Source organism: Helianthus annuus, chromosome 7 (genome assembly GCF_002127325.2).
Source record: "Helianthus annuus cultivar XRQ/B chromosome 7, HanXRQr2.0-SUNRISE, whole genome shotgun sequence".
NCBI classification, from domain to species: Eukaryota; Viridiplantae; Streptophyta; class Magnoliopsida; order Asterales; family Asteraceae; genus Helianthus; species Helianthus annuus.
The window spans coordinates 4,178,898-4,193,700 of NC_035439.2; the positions used below are offsets into that span (position 1 = coordinate 4,178,898).

Sequence of the window (14,803 nt, forward strand, 5' to 3'; positions counted from 1 at the left end):
GGATATTCATCCATTTTGGGTGTAAAACTTATGATAAACAAATTTACCTGTTTAATTGTAAAAGATCAAAATTTACCCAATCCATGTTCTTATTTCTTTCCATTTGGTGGTTTTCTTATCTTTCCTTTGTTCTAAGGTTTAAGGTAAACAAAAAAAAAAAAAGGTAAAGTTCACCAATTTAATAATTCTTTTTACTTCTATTCCATCTTAGGGATGAAATGCATGATCATTCCCTAGACTGGAAGACCAAACATTGTGAGGTGGCACCCCTGCCATCTCACTGCCATTTTAACGAAAAAGCTTTTGCCAAACAACAACACTGCAATCACTAAGTGTGAATACCACACTTTGGGTTGGTTGGGTCCACTTCTGTATACCAATTACATTCATACACACGCATCTTTTTAACTTAAATATTAGTTAAACCACAACTGATAGTTAAAAAGCGGGTTTGCTAAAACCCGTTGTCTATGTGGTAAATGACATAGTAGAGCGTTATTCACATTTTAGTTAAATCATAACGGATAGTCTAAGGACATTGTGCGTAATTTCTAATATCTAGGGATGAATGGTGAAATTTCAACACTAACACAAAACTTATGCTTTATCATCATCATACTCAATAAATTTCACCAATAGCAAAACTAAGGTAGGGTTTGAGGAGGGTAAGATGTAGACAGCCTTACCTCTATCCTGTAGGAATAAAGATGCTGCTTCCAATGAGACTCCCGACTTGATAGTAGTTTTCTTTGCATCAAGTCTTGGACATAAGACACATAACACTTAACAATCGGGACAAAGGCCGATTAGTGCATATAGCCTTTTGTCTTTCGGCTATCAACGCCACCACATGATGCATGATTAACCGTCCGTCACTTTTAATGTTATTTTCACGAAATTAGCAAAATAACGTTAAAATGAGTGCGTCAAAACCTATAAACAAACACTTAAATTAGTGCAAAACCTATACATGTAATTTAAATCGATGACTTAATTCCTTCTTAGACCACCCGTAGTGGTGAACAAAAATAATGCCCCCATCATGGGGCATTATCCGACACGTGGCATCCTAGTCAGCATTGGGCATTATAGCAAAAGTGGTGTAGTGGGGCATTATTCCAATAACGCCCAAACAATCGTGTGTGTGTAAATTTTAGAATTAAAAAAAAACAAAAAAAAAAAAACAAAACTACTAATCATTATGTGATTGGCCAGTTCCCACTTTACCTTATTTTTTAATTCATTTTCATAAAGTTGTCAGGGACACATGTGGCCTGCTAAAAAATGATTGGTGTGTCAAACCAATTCTCAAACCAAATCAGCGTTTTAATTACAACGCCTACAACTAATTTTTCCAAAAAAACGCTGGGAAACGCCGAGTGTAATGGGGTGGAGGGCGTTTTAAAACGTTTTTTTTCAATTAAAAAAAAAAAAAAAAACACCCACTACGGGTGTTGTTATAATTAGGCTGCAAACAAACACTTGAAAAACCCTCTCCACTAAACCCCACAGACTCATAACATGGCGGAAGCTTCATCGACTTTGGAATCAAATGCTTCCTCAGATGATTCCATCATCAAAAGCATTCAAGAAACCATCTTTTCCGAGTTGGGTTTGATCCCCGAAACCACAACAGAGGATAAACAACTCAATCCATCGATTCCTGTAGCTCAAATTGACGATTCACATGTCCAAAAAGTGCTAGATTTAGGTCAAAACAATGACACCCAGATCACAAATTCCACTAATTTGTTACCAACGGAATCAATTGATGAAATAAAGCCAGAACAAAACGTGGGTTTGACAGAGGGTTTGAAGAGGAATGAGAAAACCGAAATCAAGAAAGAAAAAAGGGTTAGAAAAAGGGGAAAAGGGTTGAAAAAGCAGGCGAATGATGATTTCGAAAGGGTAAGTGTGTGTGATTGTGATAAAAGAGGTGATAAGGTGAGAGTGGTGTATACAAGAGAAGAAATTGAGGGTTTGAGGGATGTTGGGATTGAACAACAAAAGAAGAAGTGGTTTGAGGTTTACTGTGGGCTTGGATCAGCTGTGGCGAAGGAGTACGATAATTTGACGGGTTGTAAGCATGATGACGAGGGGAATTATGTGAGTTTTGACCCTCGGCTTCAGTTTGCCAACAAAAAGGGTGTTGCTGCTGATAGCCTTGGTATATTCTTGATCTTTAGGTTAACAGTTTTTACTAGATGTTATAAAAATGGTCTTGTAACGCAATTTGTGATGATTTTTGTGTGTGATATTGTGTGGTTTTAGCAGTTCATATGCTCACATTGTTGACAATAAGGTTGGATTCTTTTTGTATCAGTCAATTTGTTATAAGGGTGAGCGGGGCACTTCTCGGGGAAGGGAGCGGTGACTTAAGTCCCCGAGCGGGAATACCGCCGCCATCGGCTCGGGGAGTGTAAGCGAGGAGGGGAATCGGTGTATGTTCACTGATTGAGAGAGAGGAGAGAGAGGAGGTGATTGGTTGTTAATGTGGGTCCACCCTTTTTCCACCAATCATATTTTTTTCTTCTTTTTTTATAAAAAAATAATTGTGTGAGTGGAGTGATGCCAACGTTTGAGTGCAAAATGGGGAATTAAGAGGGGAGTTGACGTGGTGCGTGTTGATTGGGTGTGTGTAAGAGAGGTCACTCCCCTAAGAGAGGAGTGCCCCTCTCACCCTAAATGTTAGTACATAGAGATAGAGACACTTGATAGTTGATACACACTTCTTTTGGCTAGTGTGTTAAGTAGCATATGCAAAATGTAAAAGCAGTCTTGAAATGCATTTGGAGATGATTTTTGTGTGGTTTTAGTTGTTGATATGCTCACATTGTTGACAATAAAACTGGATTCTTTGTTGCTCAATTCATTTGTTATAAGAATTAGTACACACAGGCACTTGATGTTGTAGAAGGCGCTAGTCGGGCGGTGAGGTACCGCCTAGGGATTAATCGGGATTGATCGGATTGGACCTTTTAAGTATAATTTTACAAATTTTTATATATATATAGATAACTTTATACTTTTTATTAATTAATTTACAAGTTTAGGAGATAACTTTATACTTTTTATTAATAAATTTAAAAGTTTAGGAACCATATGTAAACTAGTGAAAGATAGAGGGGGTTAAATGTTAAAATACCTAAGCTTAAATGTTAAAATAGGTTTATAACTAAAATTTGGGCTTTAAACCATGGGCCAGGTTTCAAAAATTGGGTTTATTGGGTCAAAAAACATGGGCCTGATTAGTCCGATTTTGACCGATTTTTACCGATTTTGTCCGACTTTGACCGATTTTGACCATAACCGATTTTTTGACCGACTAGCTTAAATTTAGGCAGTAACCCACCGACTAGCGCCTAGGCGCCGATTAATCGGCCGCCTAGGCCGATTTCTGCAACATCAGACTTGTTACAAAGTTCTTTTGGTCAATGTGTTAAGTTCTGCAACATCAGACTCACAACACGAACTTGATAAACAGTTCTTTAGACCTGTGTGCCAGCTTATTATTGCATAACGTTAATCCCACTTCATTATACCATAATATATTAATATACATGATAGGTTTGTTATGTTAAAATATTATTGTGGTTTGAGTCTCACAGAAATCTCAACCTGAAATGTCGAAATGTCATATTTTGACTGATATGTTGATACCTTTCAGGTGACGAGTCTGAAAACGTTAGTTCCAAATTGCAGAATATGAACCAAGTGGATGATTTATCTGGTGTTAACGTCGATGATTTTGATGGAGAGGAATATTGCTACGAAGACGAAGATAGCAGTGATTCAGAATATGTTAGCATCCAAAGGCCTGCGCTTTATGTCACTGGGGAACCTGATTTTGATTCGGGCCCACCACAAGACGGGCTAGAATATCTTAGGCGGGTCAGGTAATATGCCATCTCTCTCTCTCTCTCTCTCTCTATATATATATATATATATAGGGGAGGGTTATCTTGAGAATGCTAAATATTGCGAGAACTGTGAGAACGAATGAGAACACCAATCAAAACCAATTTTTTTTAATACAAACCTCATTGTAATTAAAATACAACATCAAAACAAGAATTTACAACATCAAATAATCCATTTCTCCTTTCAAAATCACTCTTTTTAGATTTTTTACACATGTGTAAATATAACAGATTTACACATGTGTAAATGGCAAAATTACACATGTGTAAATTTTCTTTATTTTCGAATTCACGTAAATCTAAACGTGTAAATTAAATTTCTAACATTGTATTCGAATAATAATGATAAGTGTAGAAAAAATTTTTGAATTTGATTCGTTTTTGACCAAGTTCTTGCGGTTTTTTCATTTGTTCTCACGGTTCTCACAATATTTAGCATTCTCATTTAAACCCTCCCCTATATATATATATATATATATATATATATATATATATATATTTTTCTGGTGCTAAAGCTATGCAACAAACATAAATGGCAATAAAGCTGCATATGTCAGGATCAATAGTGGACTTGCATGGTCCACTAAATATCGCATACTAATAGCCGTTTTTGTGCATAGATGGGAAGCAAAGCGTATACCAAAGGTGACGATTGCAAAGGTGGAGAAAAAGGTGATAAACAAAGAACAGACTGTCTATATGCCAAATATTCCGGATATTGCAGCATGTCCGGAACATTTGATGCCATCAAAAGAGTGGGAAGATGTTTTTCTTGCTGATTTTTCAAAGCTTCGGCTGGTATGTTCTTTTTTTTTTCTTCCTATAAATCAACTGAAGTTGTGGTCTAAAGTTATTAGTGGGGGCCCATTGCATAGGACTTATTAGAGGGCCCACAATTGATATTTACAGCTGAAGTGTGAAGGGATGTAGTTGTATACTTGCATTTAGTTCCTGTGTTTGAAAATCAGTTTTTGCTAATTGAGCGGGTTAACTACAAGAAAATTGACAATTGCAATCCTGTCATCGATTTTATCTCTTCTCACATCAAGCCAATAGGACCCACTATCATATCCTCACTTACGATATTAATAAGACCCAAAAATCAACAATTTTAGATTAGGGGTGCAAACTAGTTGAACCGAGCCTGTGCTCGACAAAGCTCGAGCTCGTTTAACTTATGAAAGCTCGAGCTCGGCTTGGGCTCGACTTGTTTATTATTTACTAATTATTTTATATTTATTATGTCTATTAATTAAAATTTAATATAGTTATTTTTTATAATTCCTTAAATATTATTTAAGATAGAAGATCCTGTACATTAATCCAGAAGTGTGAGAAGTGTATTATAACACTATATATAACACTATATAACACCATATAAACACCATATAACACTATGTAACACTATATAACACTATATAACAAATATAACACTATATTTTGTCTGATAGCATGTCTATGATAGATGTATAGTGTTATATTTGTTATATAGTGTTATATAGTGTTACATAGTGTTATATGGTGTTATATGGTGTTACATAGTGTTATATGGTGTTACATAGTGTTATACGGTGTTTATATGGTGTTATATAGTGTTATATATAGTGTTATAATACACTTCTCACACTTCTGGATTAATGTACAGGATCCCTACCCTATTATTTAAATATATATATATTTAGTATATTAATTAAAAAAAACAAACATTAGGCTCGTTTAGGCTTGCGAGCCGGCTTGAGCTCGGGCTCGTTCATTAAACAACCTTGTTTTTAGGCTCGGGCTCAGGCTCAAGCTCGTTTAAGCTCGGTTCGTTTGAGTTTTTTCTCGAGCCAAGCTACTCGAGTAGCTCAGCTCGTTTGCACCCCTATTTTAGATTATGTAAAGCAAGAGGACCATTTGAATAAATTTTGATTTCTTTTGTAGTTTGATTATGGATTTTAACATAGGGTTGACAGTGATAGAGGTAAAAATGGGTGGGTTAGGGAACGGGTGGTTTTTGTACTGGTCGGATTGGTTCAACACAAAAACACTCTGCGCCCAAAATGATCATAAAGATAACCGTTGGGTGACTTCTTTCTAGCTACTCTTTTCTTGTTTTTATTTAATTACTCATTTGATCCATTTGAAATAAAAACATAAGAATCGGCCTATTTATAAGTAAATGTGTCTGAATGTTCAACCTTTCATCACGGTTGTTGGCAGCAAATCTTATCTGTTATTGTTTGCTATAATTGCAGGCGTTATCCGAGTTCGAAAGTTCTGATTCCACATTCTCTGACCAAATCGAATCAATCCCCCTTGCTCAGAGCATTATAGACAATACGATTCAAGAAAATCTCGATTTCTGCCCGACAGATGATGACACAATCACAGTTCAAGAAAATCTTGATGTCAACCAAACAGAAGACAAAACCACCATCTGTGACTGGCCCAGCTTGCGAACCATCATGGAGACGGAACCCAGGGCCCGCGTGGCAATGCTGAGAAAGCGGATAATATCCGTGGAGCAGATGAGCTATCTGGGTCGACCCGACTGTGCTTGGTTGTTTGCTCTTTGTGCAGCCATCGATACACCTCTAGACGCTGACACAAGCGCTTCACTTCGTTGCCTGTTGAGAAAATGTGCGACCCTGCGGGCTGAAAAAGCGAGTCTTGATGATGAAGTTATCATGCTGAATATATTAGCAACTATATCTGGCAAGTATTTTGGGCAGTTGGAAAAAAATTAGTTGAAACGCCTAACAGAAATGAACGATTGAGTTTTTGATCTGAGATGGGATTTTGAGAAAGATAGTTTTTTGAAACATGTTTTTAGTTATAAAGGTGGTGGTTTTATGGCTAATTCCATGATGTAGCTCGCGGTTTTGTCATGGATTAACATTTTCTTTTTTGTTTAAAAGCGTATATGTTTTGATGGCTTGTAGATTGTAAGAGTGTAATCAAGTCGAATACAAGGTTAGGTTAATCTAAACTTGATACGAATCGTCAGTTTTGAGAATGGTTACTTGAACTCAGTCGACGCTCTAAGCTTCAAATATACTCTAAGAATAGACTTAATGCAAGCTTGGTGTGACATCCTTGTGCATCAGCCTTTCCATCCCGTTTATAACCACGAATCATTGGTTTCATCTTCGTCATGTCATGAGGGATTGACCTCAACTCTTGACCCGTCTACAAGAAATGTTTGGATCACTGATGGATCACTGGAGTATCATTGTGTTACCAGTGGAAACGACCGAATACGTTTTTAGTATACATTTTTAATTGATCGGTGAGGCACCCTAGAAGGATATACTCAAAAGATGAAAATACTTCTAGTGTATATCTTTAGTTATCATCGAGGCACTCGGAAGGATACACAGGAGCGACTACGATCCCATGTGTGTAAACATTTTACTCTTCACAATAAGCAAGTTTAGATAAATGTCAGTTTATTAGAATAACATTGAATTAATAAAGTGGAAAATGTAAAAAAAATGCAATAATATTTTAATTTTCATCTTTTAATATGTTCAAATAAAGCCCATGGCTTTATAGTCTAGTGGCATCTTTGGGGTGGGATAAGACTTTGGGACCAATAGGTCTTGAGTTCGATTCCCACAAACGGGGTTTTCTCATATTTATTGGGGTTCCTCCTGAATTGGTGTATAGGCATTATGCCTAGTGGAGATGGATATGATCGGGTGGTTCCGCTGGTGGCACGATGATACCCCAGTGGTCTGTCAGTGATCCAAATTTGTCGTTCAAAAAAAATATGTTCAAATAAAATAATATAAAAAACTATAAAACTGCGTACAATACGTGTACTGCTTTTGTATAATTAGTTGATTTGAACCCTAATTCCGCTAAATGCCTCTCATAAAATACGACGTTGCCTATGCAATAACATAAGCCATATCGGTTAGTATTTTCTTTTCATATTGATTACTTCTCATCTATATCTATATCTAGAGTTAATTGCTCGGATAGTCCCTGTGGCTTCATGTTTTTTCATGTTTAATTCCCACATTTTGGAAATAGCAGGTATGCTTCTTATGGTTTGTTATTTTGTTACTCGGATAGTCCCTGAGTAAATGTCAGTTAGTTTGGTCAGTTAAGTTGATGTGAAATTACTAAATTGGTTACTTTTTGTATGTAAGATTAAATATATAATTTTCTAAACGGCGTGACTTTTAAACGAAAATGTATGACCCAAGTTGATAATTGTATAAGAATATAATATAATAAAATTTATTAAAGATGTGTGTATATTGGGACATGTTGGTTGGGTTGGCAGCTGTCATAACATGTGTTTAATATATGGTATGCAAGGGTATTATTTAAGGGTGTGATATGAAGAGACACAACTATTAAGTTAGCCTAAGGTGCCTTAAGTTATTTTTTTTAAGGGTTATATAATAATGGTGATTTGCAGTTTGTGGGTTTGTCATAGAAGCATCTGGATTTGGATTTTTTTTTTATTTTAATGCCATGTGGTCTTAAAAATGTTTTTTTTTTTCAAGGGAAAAAACCTACTGGACTTGTTTTTATACGAAACGGGTCTTTTTTGAATTGTTTTATAAATAATTACTCCCAAGTCATGGTTTGGCTTTAGCTGGGCCTAGCAATGTTGTATTACACCCAATGTTTTAAAAACCGGTTTTTAAATCGTACCGGATTAAGCTCATCAATGGTTTAACTGGGTATACCCGGCGGTTCAATAAATCTACAATTTCAACTAAAAAAATAATCCGAAACTACATCATTCCATAATAAAAGTATTCCAAAAGTGAATTCATAATAAAAAAAAAAAACAATCCCAAAATTCACTATTGGTATCTTCCAACATCCGACCGGTTTAAACCCGTTTTTAAAACTTTGATTACACCTGATTACACCTTGATTACCCGGTTTAACCACTTACTCATTTAGCAGCAACAGACTCCCTAAATTAAAATGCCCTCCAGTGTGTGCTAACGTAAGTCTTGTGTATAGGGTGTTGGAGTTCAGCAAAGCTAGATTCAGCACTAAAGCCTTTAAACACTACTCCTGCGGGCTCTCTGAATGACATTAGCTTCGATATATTGTCATTAGGTCGAATGATGTTGTACAACTCTGTGAATGAATCATTGTTTATCAACCACACCTTGTAAGTGCCAACCTTCACTCTTTTGCTCACAAGAGGCGAACCACTGTGCTCGTGTATGTTGATATTATGATGATTAGCATTTATTATGTCATTGTGTAGGGTTACCTTTGAGAATTTTTTGCTGGTAAGGTCAAATTTCAGAAGGTTGTGATTATCACCACCAAGCACTTATCAACCACACCTGGAATAATGGAGTATCTACACTCACACTCACATATTTTACAATCACAACGGGTAAACCGTTGTGATCGGATAAGCTGAAACTCCTCACACTTGCTTGTAGTAAATCTCTGTGTATGGACACTTGGGTAAATTTTTCAGTGGTGAGATCAAATTTGAAGAGCAAGTTCTTACCACCACTAGAGTTATAACCATGAAAATAAACACCCCATCTAGACCAATTTGTTTGGAAGTCATATACATCTCTTTGTAACTAGGATCATAAGAGTCTACAACTTTCCAAGTTCTATAGTTTACAGAGTACACTTCTACTGTCGAAGGAGAACTAAGTATGACCTTGACCAGCTTAGGGTCATTGGTTCTTGGACACACTCCAAGACCAATGAACAAGTCATGATGGGTTAATTTGGGAAGATCAACCACGCGGGTCTTCTGTATAGCAAGGTTCCATATTATAGCTTTGCGTACAGACATAGTGGCAGTGCTTACCTAAACCATCTTCTGTAATAATAGCATTAACCCGTTAGATATGGCAACATGCGTGTGTGTGTTGCAGAACCAGGATTTGCTAATATAGTGCTATTTTCAGGAAAGCTGTCATCATCCTTGTACATGACAAAATCTTTTGATTCTTTTTGTTTTGCGATAATATAGTTATCTCCCTTGTAATTATTAATAAATTCTAGCGTGTGCATGTGCTTCTTCCATGTCTTTGAAACTTGTCTGAACTGGAGCAGAGATTTTACAAGGAACTTCCTTAATATGACTTTTTTGCATATTGGGCTTCTCCACATCTTTGGGCTTTTCCATATCTTTGGACTCTGCATAAATGTGATGATTTAACAAGCATACAAGACCTTTATCATGAATTACCAGGTCCAGCTAGTTAGGCTCTCGTATTATATTTAACAATGCAAATGACAGAATTCAAGAATGTTAGGGTTTGAAACTATTAGTTAAAATACAAATCAAGAATGCTAGGGGTTTCATAATCAACAGTAAGTAATATCAAACAGATCTAGGATTACGAACCTTCTTCTGAAGTTTGAAGAGCCTGATCCATGTATGATTGAACTGATTGAAAATGCTCAAATTTCTCAAGTTCTAACCTTGAGTTTTGAACGATTATGAAAATGTCTTCTTTGTCTTGTGATTTAAACTAAGGTATGCCTAATAGAGTGAATCCTTATTTACTATTAAAATATAATATAATATTATGATTTTTAATAAAATTTTAGACCTCATAATAACACATTAACAAAATTTGTTGATGGAATTTACAAACATGTATGCTGTTGTTGACTATGAAAGAGTGCTGACTATATTTTGCTTTTGTAAGATGATAAATTAAACAAAAATAAATAAATAAAATAGCAGATCTGCACCCCATTTAGCCCGAAACCGAGTATCCAATTCGAAAAAAAGTGGATCAGAAGGTTTTCTAGATCTTTAATATCGCAAAAAGCCCTAATAAACATAGATTTGAAGGGTTTTGAAACAGAAATCGTGCGTGGATCTAGTGAAAAACACCGATCTAGAAATTTGGGTAGAGAAGAATAACAAGGAGTGGTTCGTCCGGCCCCACGGTGGGCGCCAATGAAGAAACACGAAATCACCGATGGAGTGATTTGAACCGCTTTGTATAAGAGACCAAGAATCACACATTATTCTTCCTCTTAAACCTAGATCTTCAATGGAGAAGAGAGGAAAATGGGGATGTACAGACGGCCGGTAAGGGAAGAATCCCCTTTCTCCAGCTAAAAAAGTGTGTTTGTCCCATATCTCTTGCCTAATAATGACTTTTTTGCATATTGGGCTTCTCCACATCTTTGGGCTTTTCCATATCTTTGGACTCTGCATAAATGTGATGATTTAACAAGCATACAAGACCTTTATCATGAATTACCAGGTCCAGCTAGTTAGGCTCTCGTATTATATTTAACAATGCAAATGACAGAATTCAAGAATGTTAGGGTTTGAAACTATTAGTTAAAATACAAATCAAGAATGCTAGGGGTTTCATAATCAACAGTAAGTAATATCAAACAGATCTAGGATTACGAACCTTCTTCTGAAGTTTGAAGAGCCTGATCCATGTATGATTGAAATGATTGAAAATGCTCAAATTTCTCAAGTTCTAACCTTGAGTTTTGAACGATTATGAAAATGTCTTCTTTGTCTTGTGATTTAAACTAAGGTATGCCTAATAGAGTGAATTCTTATTTACTATTAAAATATAATATAATATTCTGATTTTTAATAAAATTTTAGACCTCATAATAACACATTAACAAAATTTGTTGATGGAATTTACAAACATGTATGCTGTTGTTGACTATGAAAGAGTGCTGACTATATTTTGCTTTTGTAAGATGATAAATTAAACAAAAATAAATAAATAAAATAGCAGATCTGCACCCCATTTAGCCCGAAACCGAGTATCCAATTCGAAAAAAAGTGGATCAGAAGGTTTTCTAGATCTTTAATATCGCAAAAAGCCCTAATAAACATAGATTTGAAGGGTTTTGAAACAGAAATCGTGCGTGGATCTAGTGAAAAACACCGATCTAGAAATTTGGGTAGAGAAGAATAACAAGGAGTGGTTCGTCCGGCCCCACGGTGGGCGCCAATGAAGAAACACGAAATCACCGATGGAGTGATTTGAACCGCTTTGTATAAGAGACCAAGAATCACACATTATTCTTCCTCTTAAACCTAGATCTTCAATGGAGAAGAGAGGAAAAATGGGGATGTACAGACGACCGGTAAGGGAAGAATCCCCTTTCTCCAGCTAAAAAAGTGTGTTTGTCCCATATCTCTTGCCTAATAATGAGGTAAAGACCTCCTTATATAGGAGACATGAGCAACCCTAACCTCAATTGGCTAGGCCTAGTTAGGGTTGTCTCTACAAGCCCACAACCTAGTTTAGTGTAAACTACAACGCACTAGGCTTCGCGGGTTAGTATGCAATAATAATAAATATTATAGTAAAAGGCGATAACTAACGAATATGTTCGATTATCCGGGTCAGGTCCAATACCATACCCCATCAGATTACAAACTTCATTAATAGCAATCATATTACAAATGTCATTGATATCATATAGATTATACAAACTAAACTTTAGGGATTTGTATTGAAATAAAAATCTCAAAACTGACCAATCAACAATTAACATTGATATCAAGTAGATTACGAACCTTCTTCTGAAGTTTGAAGAGCTTGATCCATGTATGATTGAATTGATTGAAAATGCTCAAATTTCTCAAGTTCTAACCTTGAGTTTTGAACGATTGTGGAAATGTCTTTTTTGTCTTGTGATTTAAACTGAGGTATGCCTAATAGACTGAATCCTCATTTACTATTAAAAATATAATATAATATAATATTATGATTTTATATAAATTTTAGACCTTATAATAACATATTAACAAAATTTGTTGATGTAATAACATAAAGCCCTATCATCAGTATTGCAATAGGTATTTTGCATGAGTTCATCAATTAAACTTAACAATAATTATCATTTTTATTACATTTTCTTGGGTTCCTGTTTGTTTCTTTGCATTTGGAACCTTCATATCTGTTTTTTTCTTGTGTTTCTTAAGTTAACATGAATTATTTTATCTATATTTTTGTATTTGATTGACATACAGCTCCTATGATCAATCTCAAAATTGTTGATGTTTTTGCCATTTTACATATTATGCTTGATTTGTGTGTTTACTAAAAAGAAAGTTATATCTTAAATAGATTTTATGAGTAGCTAATTTTGCAACCAACCAGAAAAATCTTGAAGTGGATCGAATTAGCAAGCTTCCTTCGGGCATAGTAGAAACCATTTTATGTCTACTACCGATTCAAGTGGCAACAAGGACAAGTATCCTCTCTAAGGAATGGAGGTACCATTGGATCAATATCCCAAAACTTGCGTTTATTGAGGATACGTTTCAAGTATCGACTCATGGGGCTGAGCTGTCTGTTTTGGAGCAAACGTTTGACGAATCAAGTGAAAGGATAGAAATGACCAAGAGGTGTAAATTCGTCTATGCTATATACCAAGTCTTGCTTATGCACCAGGGTCTAATACATGAGTTCACTCTTTCTATGAGAGCGAATGGCTCATGCGTTGAGATTGACCATATATTACTTAATTTGGCAAGGAGAAATACTGTCAAGAAAGTAAAAACTTGACTTGAATGGGGAGTATAAGTTACCTGTATCTCTCTTCTCGTTACATCGTTTAACGGATCTGCACCTCAAGGATTGTTATCTTGCTCGTGATCCTTCATTTAATGGATTTGGTAGCCTTACAGTCTTATATCTGGAAGGACTAATTATCGATGAAAACAGGCTGCTACGTCTTTTATCCGGTTGCCCATTACTTAAGAGATTGACTCTTGTAAGTTCATAATAAAATGGATTTTCAATCCTATTTTTTTTTATTTTAATCCTCTACTTTATTATTATAAACAAACTCAATACGATTACAAACTAATGGCAGGTAGACGAGCAAAAAGCTGCACCGCTACCCCTTTCTGAATAGCAAACCCTACCCTGCTAAACACAAAATTCTGCCCCTTAACATGTGCGGTGTTACTGCTTACCCATTTTCGAAAACTATGTTTTTTTGTTGTCTACAGGCGAACTTTAGGGTTAATTTGTTTTAAAGCTGAAATCTTTATGTTTTTGATTGTTTAGGGAGTTAAGAGAGGCGAACGTTAAGGTTATTTTGTCATTTTTTATTGTTTAGGGAGTAAGAGAGGAGATCTTTAGGGTTAATTTGTCATAAAGCTGAAATCTTTGTGTTTTCGATTGTTTAGGGAGTTAAGAGAGGCAAACTCTAGGGTTAATTTGTTTTAGAGCTGAAATCTCTATGTTTTTTATTGTTTAGGGAGTTAAGAGAGGCGAACATTAGGGTTATTTTGTCATAAAGCTGAAATCTTTAATGTTTGTGATTGTTTAGGGAGTTAAAAGAGGAGACCTTCAGGGTTAATTTGTCATAAAGCTTAAATCTTTGTGTTTTCGATTGTTTAGGGAGTTAAGAGAGGCGAACTCTAGGGTTAATTTGTTTTAAAGCTGAAATATCTATGTTTTTTATTGTTTAGGGAGTTAAGAGAGGCGAACGTTAGGGTTATTTTGTCATAAAGCTGAAATTTTTATGTTCCTTGATTGTTTAGGGAGTTAAGTGTCACACCCCAACCGATGGCGGAAACATCGGGATGAGACGAAGTGTGTAAAGATTGCTAGAGACGTCATAACACTATGTGACAATATTTAATTAAATTCAAATTTCATTTCAAAACTAAATGTCATACAAATTCAAAAGGAAATAACAACATTGTTCCAACAAATAACATAACAAAAAAAAGATAGATAAATTTAGGTGTGTATCTAGTCCACCCTAACTTGTTTCATCAATCATCCATACTTCAATAATCAACCTGCAACATGTATTAAAATAGAGTTTCAATGCAAAAGCAAAGAGCGAGTATACAAGTTTGTTTACATAGCATATAGAATAAAAAACTCGTATCCAACATGAACATATTAAAATAGTTTCAACCATGCTAG

The 14,803-nt window shown here is 35.4% G+C and overlaps 1 protein-coding gene across 1 annotated transcript; it reads left to right on the plus strand.

Annotated features, from left to right (window-relative positions):
• Window positions 1–1,457: 1,457 nt before the first annotated feature.
• Window positions 1,458–6,934, plus strand: LOC110867644. Its single transcript, XM_022116652.2, has 4 exons — window positions 1,458–2,167; window positions 3,668–3,896; window positions 4,541–4,718; window positions 6,158–6,934. The coding sequence occupies exons 1-4, from the start codon at window positions 1,522–1,524 to the stop codon at window positions 6,647–6,649; spliced, it is 1,545 nt and encodes a 514-aa protein (XP_021972344.1). The 5' UTR covers window positions 1,458–1,521; the 3' UTR covers window positions 6,650–6,934.
• The last annotated feature ends 7,869 nt before the right edge of the window (window positions 6,935–14,803 follow it).